The 11,016-nt window shown below is 42.0% G+C and overlaps 1 protein-coding gene across 4 annotated transcripts in view; it reads left to right on the top strand.

Annotated features, from left to right (window-relative positions):
- The first annotated feature begins 428 nt into the window (after positions 1–428).
- Positions 429–11,016, top strand: part of tbk1 (TANK-binding kinase 1) — a 16,362-nt gene continuing 5,774 nt past the window's right edge. For 2 of the 4 annotated variants that reach the window (XM_084406341.1, XM_084406340.1), the window contains exons 1-14: positions 559–684; positions 2,057–2,162; positions 2,676–2,816; positions 3,466–3,595; positions 3,695–3,876; positions 5,077–5,237; positions 5,784–5,894; positions 5,973–6,152; positions 6,470–6,666; positions 9,270–9,346; positions 9,544–9,635; positions 9,751–9,852; positions 10,127–10,205; positions 10,304–10,425. In XM_084406341.1, the coding sequence (XP_084262467.1) occupies positions 2,076–2,162; positions 2,676–2,816; positions 3,466–3,595; positions 3,695–3,876; positions 5,077–5,237; positions 5,784–5,894; positions 5,973–6,152; positions 6,470–6,666; positions 9,270–9,346; positions 9,544–9,635; positions 9,751–9,852; positions 10,127–10,205; positions 10,304–10,425 (1,661 nt within the window). In that variant the 5' untranslated portion in view covers positions 559–684; positions 2,057–2,075. Of the gene's footprint in view, positions 685–2,056; positions 2,163–2,675; positions 2,817–3,465; positions 3,596–3,694; positions 3,877–5,076; positions 5,238–5,783; positions 5,895–5,972; positions 6,153–6,469; positions 6,667–9,269; positions 9,347–9,543; positions 9,636–9,750; positions 9,853–10,126; positions 10,206–10,303; positions 10,426–11,016 lie in introns of all 4 variants that reach the window. The other 2 variants (XM_084406343.1, XM_084406342.1) reach the window with 2 other exon arrangements.

The following is an 11,016-nucleotide window of genomic DNA, read 5'->3' as shown; positions in this document are numbered from 1 at the left end:
TGTTGCACACAACACGACGCGAATGTAGAGGGTTTATTATGATTTATTATCACGGTTTATTATGGAGCCACTAGTGATGACTAATGATGACTCACTTTATATTTATGTTATAGTCATATTCGTATTATATGTATAAGTACACGTATGTAGATATTCACTTTGCTTCTGAGCAGCGCCCCCTGCCGATAAACCATCACACTTGCACACTACAAAAATATAACAAAATCCACATCCACCACTGAGAAACGACATGTCTGTGAAAGGACGTCTGGTGTTATAATCTTAAAACAAAACAAAATAAAAAATAAAAGGTTTTGAAGAACAAAGAACTATCCCCATCCGTGCAACAGTTTCCGTTCTCCTCTAATATGATGTTTACGGTTGTCTAATGGCCGTGTGCGCACTGGAACTCGTGCATACTACGCAGTGTACACTGTATATGCTCCAATCAAAACAGCACGTGAAACTTTGCACTTTGTAGCGATACACGTTTCAGAAGCTCAGTTCGGAGTGGACTATTGACATATTGATTAATGCGCAGTATACAAACAATTCACACACGCTCACAGCATCTACACTACAGTCGCAGGGCGAGCGAGTGCGCAGTGTGTGATTGCGGACACGGCCCGGTGGCGCTCATGTGATGAAAACACGGAAAACGGAAGAGACGTTCGTGCTCTCGAGGTGAGAACATATAAACATCATATGCTGACATTAAATACATCATATAATCATCGCACAGCTCGCATGTCATCGTTATTATATCTGTGTTTACTCTCTTACTCTAATGTTAGACGGAACAACGCAATGTTTAGACTGATGTGATGTGTATTTATTATTTAATTTAATATAATGAAAGCATGCTTGTGTTCAGTGCGGGATATTCCTCGATCTGTTTAATCAAATCTAATGTCACAGGCCGATAATAAACCGCTTTACTCTGTCAGAATGTACTGTACTTTATGTACTTTCAGTTTCACTCGGTTCTGTGTCGTAACGATCCGTGCCGATTATATAAACCTCACGATTCTCTCTCGCTTCTCCTTTTACCTCTAATTTGACGTTTTTAGTTTAGTTTCACGCTAAAAGGCGAAAGAATCACGCGCTGGTGCGGGAAATTCCCGCAGATCTGTGACGTCACGGTGAAAAACAATCCCGCAGCTGATTTCACAACATCCTCATCATTAGCGCTGAAACACGCGAGTTATGATCGTTTCGACGAAATGAAAGCTAAAGTGTTCCGAGACGACATTGCACTCAAGAAATACAGTCAAACCAAACATTATTCAGACTCCAGAGATCATTTAGGATATTTCACTAGTGTGATCAGGACACTATAGTTCATAATGTAAGAGAGGAGAGCAGAATAAAGTAAACTGTGACATATTATACACAAATATTCTTCATACAGAGACTACCAGTGACATTTGGGACCAAAAATAATCCAGACACTTTGAGCTGATCATGTTTTGCTGAAGTGTGTTTTCTTTAATTGCTAATGCTCTTTTTACACACAGACTGAACACAATGAAGCATTGCTTGGTGATTGGTTGAGCTAAACTGGTATTATCTAATTGTGTAGTTAAATTTAACAGCTGACAGATATTCAACATAATTCATGTGTGAGACAGTCTAACAGAAGGACGGACAAAACCAGTCAAATATCAACTGAGTTCTGCTCATATTTTAGTACCATTTTCTAAACTATAGCGAATAAACTGGGATAATGTGAGAAATGATGAAGGCGTCTGTGTTTTGACTGTATAGCCAAAGAATAATGTTCTAAGAACGGTTTGCGAATGTTCCCAGCAAGTTATGAAAATGTGAATGTTTTCTGAACCTGTTTTATGGAACGTTACTTTTGAATAGAAACATTAAAGAAACATTTAAAAAACGTCTAAATAAAACGTTCCATTAAAGGCCAGATAACTTTGAACGAACTGGAAGAACCTTGACAGAACGTTCCCTGTTATCTGGGTAATACCTGAAACATTACTATAGTACTGAATGATTGTCATGTACATTATGATCTCAGAGATGTGCTGATGTGTTTCAGGTGAATCTACAGAGTCATCATGCAGAGTACGGCGAACTACCTGTGGATGATGTCGGACCTGCTGGGTCAGGGCGCCACGGCCAACGTGTACCGCGGGCGACACAAGGTATCCGCGCTCTATCCGCGTATCTCCCAATCCTCAGGCTTTACCTCAGTTATGCGTGCTGGAAACCGGTCTCAGGTTCATGAGAATCAATGCTTCATTCATCTGACTGAGTCCTTCATCAGTGTTTAATTCCCCTCGGATCAGAACCCGGAGAACAGGGAACGTTATGAGCGAACGTTCTTCCAGTAACATTAATAGAACGTTCGTTTTTAAATGTAACGTTTTTTTTAAATGTTTCTACTTGTTTCAGAACGTTCAGATTCAAAAGTAACGTTCTATAATGTGTGAGGAATGATACAATGTTACTGTTCCCGTAACGTTCACAGAACCAAGAAGAAACGCTTTTGAAACATTTATAAAACTGATTCACTTGTTAAGCCTCAGTCTGAATCTCTCACGCAGGGATTTTGATTCATTTGAGTCAGTGAATCTTTTGAATGGTTTGATTCCTCAGCGCATGTTTCTGAACTCTATATTCACTCTATTGTGAACTTTATATTCGACTCTCTGTAGAAAACGGGCGATCTGTACGCGGTCAAAGTGTTCAATAACCTGAGCTTTCTGCGGCCGCTGGACGTCCAGATGAGGGAGTTCGAGGTGCTGAAGAAACTCAACCACAAGAACATCGTGAAGCTCTTCGCCGTCGAGGAGGAGGTGAGACCACACCTGAGAACACACCTGAGAACACACCTGAGAACACACCTGACTCCTGTAAAGAGTTAGTCCACTTCAGAGTCAGAATTACTCTCCTCACGTCATCCAAGATGTTCATGTCTTTCTTTCTTCAGTCGGAAAGAAATTAAGAAAACACTCCAGGATTTCCTCCATATAGTGTCTTCAATGGGGTCCAACGGGTCGAAGGTCCAGATGTGAGTTTCAGTGCAGCTTCAAAGTCTCGACACGATCCAGCCGAGGAATAAGAGTCTTATCTCTAGACAAACCAGCGGACATTTTATAACAAAATACACATTTATATACTTTTAACCACAAATGCTGGTCTTGCACTGGCTGTGATGCGCCACACTTTACGTAATCAGGTTGAATTATGGAGAAAATCCTGGAGTGTTTTCTTTATTTCTTTCCGACTGAAGAAAGACAGACGTGAACATCTTGGATGACGTGAGGAGAGTACAGTATGAGGAGAATGTAATTCTTTAACTCTGAAGTGAAACACAGTCACTGCTGAACTCTTCCCTGATTCACTTCCTCATGTGTGTGTGTGTGTGTAAGCTGTAATACCGGTTCTCTATGAACACCAGACGTCACAGTTCTGTTGTGATTGTGAACTGATGTTGTTTGTCAGTCGAACACGCGTCACAAGGTGTTGGTGATGGAGTATTGTCCGTGTGGGAGCCTGTACACGGTCCTGGAGGAGCCGACCAACGCCTACGGGCTCCCGGAGGACGAGTTCCTCATCGTTCTGCAGGACGTCGGTGAGTTCTGCACACACACGACACGAGAACACAACGCTCCTCAAGTTTTCTTAAGGGAAGATCCCACTGAGTGTCATCATGTGATCATGTCATCAACAGTGGCAGGAATGAACCACCTGAGGGAGTACGGCATCGTGCATCGAGACATCAAGCCGGGGAACATCATGCGTGTGATCGGAGAGGACGGCCGATCCGTGTATAAACTCACGGACTTCGGAGCCGCTCGTGAGCTGGAGGACGATGAGCAGTTCGTGTCGCTCTACGGCACTGAGGAATATCTGGTGAGCTGAGGATCATGGGAAAACACTAACCCTATTTAAAAAAAATTAATACATATGATTTATTTCTTAATTTTCAAACATTTTACAAACAAAAAAAAATGATACAAAAGGAAGACGATGAAAGAGTGTGTTACATAAAGATAACAATAATCAAAACAGAGAAAATAAATGAAATAATAATAACATGGGCCCTATTTTACGGATCTTAGCGCATTTTCTAAAGGACTTTTGGCATCCGTATCCACTTTTGCTAGTTAAACGATGGGAAAAATGGTTGGTGCTCCCGGCGCTGGTCTAAAAGTGTCGTCTCTATTCTCTTAATGAGTAATGTGTGTGTTTTGGGCAGAGTGTAGAGTGTTGGACCCGCCTATAGGCTCATATTACGAACACGCTCTTTAAATAACAAAAACAATATTACGCCATTGACTTTAGAGCAGCTTCAGTCGGTCAACGGCCAGAACACACACTCGTCCTCAGACCAGCAGCCCATGGGACACAGCATTCGCTATTTAAACAACACGGCGCAGGACGTGAAAATGAAAACTGCGTCGGGCTGAAACCAGCAGAACACACTCGCATCGCTCCTGGTGTGTGATAGGGCCCAGTGTGTTTCTCGTAATGTAAATCTTTGGTGAGTTGCATTGAAACCGATGGTGTTCAATCTGAAGAACACACATTTTCAACATTTTAGGAGTTTATAATTGCTCATATTTCATATTTTTTAGCCTCTGACAAGCTGCAATAGAGTATGATAGGGCCTGTTGTGTGTTTGTACCAGAGGAACATGTGCTGATGTGTGTGTGTGTGTGTGAGGAACATGTGCTGATCTGTGTGTGTGCTGATCTGTGTGTGTGTGTGAGGAACATGTGCTGATCTGTGTGTGTGTGCTGATCTGTGTGTGTGTGTGAGGAACATGTGCTGATCTGTGTGTGTGTGCTGATCTGTGTGTGTGTGTGAGGAACATGTGCTGATCTGTGTGTGTGTGCTGATCTGTGTGTGCGTGTGAGGAACATGTGCTGATCTGTGTGTGTGTGTGTGTGTGTGAGGAACATGTGCTGATCTGTGTGTGTGCTGATCTGTGTGTGTGTGTGAGGAACATGTGCTGATCTGTGTGTGTGCTGATCTGTGTGTGTGTGTGAGGAACATGTGCTGATCTGTGTGTGTGCTGATCTGTGTGTGTGCTGATCTGTGTGTGCGCAGCATCCCGACATGTACGAGCGAGCGGTTCTGAGGAAAGATCACCAGAAGAAGTACGGCGCCACTGTGGATCTGTGGAGCATCGGAGTCACGTTTTATCACGCCGCCACCGGATGCCTGCCGTTCAGACCCTTCGAAGGCCCGCGCAGGAACAAAGAAGTCATGTGGGTGCCGTCACACACACACACACACACACTCACACACACCTGCGTCAAACTAACTCATCACACATACACACCTGCGTCAAACTAACTCGTCACACACACACACCTGCGTCAAACTAACTCGTCACACACACACCTGCGTCAAACTAACTCGTCACACACACACACCTGCGTCACACTAACTCGTCACACACACACACCTGTGTCAAACTAACTCGACACACACACACCTGCGTCAAACTAACTCATCACACACACACACCTGCGTCAAACTAACTCGTCACATACACACACACCTGCGTCAAACTAACTCGTCACACACACACACACACACACACACGTCACACACACACACACGTCAAACTAACTCGTCACACACACACACCTGCGTCACACTAACTCGTCTCTCACACTTGAATGATTTAAAGTCATGTTGAAATGCTCACAAAGGAATCGAAATTTAAATTTTCTAACAAGTGTCCGATTCCAGGATGTTGTGTTAGTTTGCCCGGCGCTGGTGGTCACCTGCTGGTTTGTGTGTCGCAGGTATAAGATCATCACGGAGAAGCCGTCGGGCGCGATCTCAGGCCATCAGAAGTTCGAGAACGGGAAGATCGAGTGGAGCTCAGAGATGCCGATCTCCTGCAGCCTCTCCAAGTGTGTTTGAGTGTCTGAGACGGTGGTTCGGTGGTGTGGAGACGCGAGTGTGTGTGACGGTGTGTGTGTGTGTTTCAGGGGTCTTCAGAGTCTCCTCACGCCAGTGCTGGCCAACATCCTGGAGGCGGATCAGGAGAAGTGTTGGGGATTCGACCAGTTCTTCGCCGAGACCAGCGACATCTTACACCGCATCGTGGTTTACGTGTTCAGTCTTCAGCAGGCGACACTCCACCACATCTACATACACACATACAACACGTAAGAGCACACACACACTCACACACCCACACCACGTGAGAACACACACACTCACACAACATGTGAGCACACACACTCACAACACGCACATACACACACTCACACACACGCAACACGTGAGCACACACTCTCACACACACACACACACACACACACACAACACGTGAGAACACACACACTCACACAACACGTGAGCACACACACTCACACACGCACATATACACACACTCACGCACACACACACACTCACGCACACACACACACACACACACACACTCACACACCCTGTGGTTTAACCAGGTAAATCTGTTCTCCAGGGCGAACCTGTTTCAGGAGCTGCTCTTCCGACGGACCAACATCACGCCGTCGCATCAGGAGTTCCTGTACGAGAGCCGGCGCCTTGTCCTCGATCCCAGCCGCCAGGCCCAGAGCTTCCCCAAGACCTCCCGTGACAATCCCATCATGCTCCTCAGCCGAGACCCCGTCAACACCGTCGGCCTGGTGTTCGAGGACCGTGAGTCTGGTGCTCGCCATGTGATCAGAGCACTCATGTGATGTCTCCCAATAATAGGGGCTTTCGCACTGGATAGTTCTAGGAACGAGCCACCAGGATGGTTCCCCGTTTCTGATTGCGTAATGCATGTTACTTGTAATGCGTTACTTTACTCGTTACATCGAAAAGTAATCCGATTGCGTAATGCATGTTACTTGTAATGTTACTTTACTCGTTACATCGAAAAGTAATCTGATTGCGTAATGCATGTTACTTGTAATGTGTTACTTTACTCGTTACATCACAAAAGTAATCTGATTACGTAATGCACGTTACTTGTAATGTTACTTTACTCGTTACATCGAAAAGTAATCTGATTACGTAATGCATGTTACTTGTAATGTTACTTTACTCGTTACATCGAAAAGTAATCTGATTGCGTAATGCATGTTACTTGTAATGTGTTACTTTACTCGTTACATCACAAAAGTAATCTGATTACGTAATGCACGTTACTTGTAATGTTACTTTACTCGTTACATCGAAAAGTAATCTGATTACGTAATGCATGTTACTTGTAATGTTACTTTACTCGTTACATCGAAAAGTAATCTGATTACGTAATGCATGTTACTTGTAATGTTACTTTACTCGTTACATCGAAAAGTAATCTGATTACGTAATGCATGTTACTTGTAATGTTACTTTACTCGTTACATCGAAAAGTAATCTGATTGCGTAATGCATGTTACTTGTAATGTGTTACTTTACTCGTTACATCACAAAAGTAATCTGATTACGTAATGCACGTTACTTGTAATGTTACTTTACTCGTTACATCGAAAAGTAATCTGATTACGTAATGCATGTTACTTGTAATGTTACTTTACTCGTTACATCGAAAAGTAATCTGATTACGTAATGCATGTTACTTGTAATGTTACTTTACTCGTTACATCGAAAAGTAATCTGATTACGTAATGCATGTTACTTGTAATGTGTTACTTTACTCGTTACATCGAAAAGTAATCCGATTGCGTAATGCATGTTACTTGTAATGTTACTTTACTCGTTACATCGAAAAGTAATCTGATTACGTAATGCATGTTACTTGTAATGTGTTACTTTACTCGTTACATCGAAAAGTAATCCGATTACGTAATGCATGTTACTTGTAATGTTACTTTACTCGTTACATCGAAAAGTAATCTGATTGCGTAATGCATGTTACTTGTAATGTGTTACTTTACTCGTTACATCACAAAAGTAATCTGATTACGTAATGCACGTTACTTGTAATGTTACTTTACTCGTTACATCGAAAAGTAATCTGATTACGTAATGCATGTTACTTGTAATGTTACTTTACTCGTTACATCGAAAAGTAATCTGATTACGTAATGCATGTTACTTGTAATGTTACTTTACTCGTTACATCGAAAAGTAATCTGATTACGTAATGCATGTTACTTGTAATGTGTTACTTTACTCGTTACATCGAAAAGTAATCCGATTGCGTAATGCATGTTACTTGTAATGTTACTTTACTCGTTACATCACAAAAGTAATCTGATTACGTAATGCATGTTACTTGTAATGTTACTTTACTCGTTACATCACAAAAGTAATCTGATTACGTAATGCATGTTACTTGTAATGTTACTTTACTCGTTACATCGAAAAGTAATCTGATTGCGTAATGCATGTTACTTGTAATGTGTTACTTTACTCGTTACATCGAAAAGTAATCTGATTACGTAATGCATGTTACTTGTAATGTTACTTTACTCGTTACATCGAAAAGTAATCTGATTACGTAATGCATGTTACTTGTAATGTTACTTTACTCGTTACATCACAAAAGTAATCTGATTACGTAATGCATGTTACTTGTAATGTTACTTTACTCGTTACATCGAAAAGTAATCTGATTACGTAATGCATGTTACTTGTAATGTTACTTTACTCGTTACATCACAAAAGTAATCTGATTACGTAATGCATGTTACTTGTAATGTTACTTTACTCGTTACATCGAAAAGTAATCTGATTACGTAATGCATGTTACTTGTAATGTGTTACTTTACTCGTTACATCGAAAAGTAATCTGATTACGTAATGCATGTTACTTGTAATGTTACTTTACTCGTTACATCGAAAAGTAATCTGATTACGTAATGCATGTTACTTGTAATGTGTTACTTTACTCGTTACATCGAAAAGTAATCCGATTGCGTAATGCATGTTACTTGTAATGTTACTTTACTCGTTACATCACAAAAGTAATCTGATTACGTAATGCATGTTACTTGTAATGTTACTTTACTCGTTACATCGAAAAGTAATCTGATTACGTAATGCATGTTACTTGTAATGTTACTTTACTCGTTACATCGAAAAGTAATCTGATTACGTAATGCATGTTACTTGTAATGTTACTTTACTCGTTACATCGAAAAGTAATCTGATTACGTAATGCATGTTACTTGTAATGTTACTTTACTCGTTACATCACAAAAGTAATCCGATTGCGTAATGCATGTTACTTGTAATGCGTTACTTTACTCGTTACATCACAAAAGTAATCCGATAACTTTTATTTCATTACCCAAAACACTAATAAGGATCCCGTGTGTTTGCAGCCAGCCCTCCTAAAGTACAGCCTCGCTACGACCTGGATTTGGACGCCAGCTATGCCAAGGTAAGACACTACAGGAACTGTGAGGCTAAAGTCATGGATCTGAGGTGCAGCAGCAGGTTATCTAAAGACACACTGATTCAGAGCCGTAACGCTTGTGTAAGATCCTGAACCTGCTGCTCGAGCTCTTGAGCTGATTCATGGGATGTCTTAATCGCTTTCAGCATGTTAGTAAAGATGTCAGCCGTGTTTCTGCTCAGACGTTCGCAGGTGACGTGGGATATCTGTGGAAGACGTCCGACTCTCTGCTTCTGTACCAGGAGCTGGTGAGGAAAGCCGTGCGAGGCCTGAAGTGAGTTCATGAATCAGAGGAAACCAAGCGACTCCCTGATAAACGACACTAGTGTGTTTGTAGAGTTTGTCTCATATTTGATATCTGAGTTGAGACTCTCGATCTGATGTTGCAGTGAGCTGATCAGAGACGAGTACGGGGAGACGGCGCACAAGAAGACGGAGGTGATTCACGCCTGCAACTACTGTAGCCAAACGCTGGAGAGAACCGAGCAGATGTGAGTGAAGAGCTGTGTGTGTGTGTGTGTGTGTGTGTGTGTGTGTGTGTGTGTGTGTGTGTGTGTGTGTATACCTATAGACTAAACACATGATACGCATGATTGTGTAAGATTGCTGTGAAAATACAAACCGAAAGGGGCGGGGCTACATAAGGCCTACAAGAAGATGAAGGTGACTTGACTTGTTTTGTGTGTGTGTGTGTGTGTGTGTGTGTGTGTGTGTGTGTGTGTGTGCATGCATGTGTGCGTGTGTGTGTGTGCGTGCGCGTGTCAGGTGTGAGGTCCTGATGCAGGGAAACATGCTGTCGGCGGAGTACGATGAGATCCGGGACATGAGGAAGAAGGTGATGCGGGTGAGTGAAGGTTTAAAGGTTTAAAGGTTTAAAGCTTGTTCATGTAAGCGCTGGCTCTCTTTATCACATCTCTCTCACACACACACACACACACACAGCTCTCCAGCTCTCTGGGCTCGATGGAGCAGACGCTGCAGGACATCAGCACCATGTTCCTGCCCGGCGGGAGTCTGACCGACACCTGGACGCAGCAAGTGGGAACGCATCCGGAAGACCGGAAGTGAGTTACTCTACAACCAACACACACACACACACACACACACACACACACACACACTACCAGTCAAACGTTCTGGATTGGTAAGATTTTTTATGTTTTTAAAAGAGTCTCTTCTGCTCACCAGCGCTGCGTCTATTTGATAAAAAAAAACAACAACAGTAACAGTGAAATATTATTATAATGTAAATCATCTGTTTTCTATGTGAATATACAGTAAAGTGTCATTTATTCCTGTGATCAAAGCTGAATGTTCAGCATCATTACTCCAGTCTTCAGTGTCACATGATCCTTCAGAAATCACTCTAATATGAGGATTTGATGATCAAGAAACATTTATGATTATTATCAGTGTTGAAAACAGTTTAACACTTTTATTTCAGGATTCTTTGATGAATAGAAAGTTGAAAAGAACAGCATTTATCTGAGATAGAAGCTTGTAACCACCTCCACTCTATACTCAGGTAAAGGGCTACACAGTAAAAAGGGTTCTACCTATGGAAAATGTCTGCTGAATGCACACCAGAATCTTCAGAGTGAATGAACCATCTGACTTAATTTATATTGCTTTATAGCACAGTGAAAATGACAACT

This window comes from Rutilus rutilus (assembly GCF_951802725.1).
Source record: "Rutilus rutilus genome assembly, chromosome: 4".
NCBI lineage: Eukaryota > Metazoa > Chordata > Actinopteri > Cypriniformes > Leuciscidae > Rutilus > Rutilus rutilus.
Note: the sequence above shows the minus strand (reverse complement) of the source record. Positions and strands in the feature narration are given on the sequence as shown.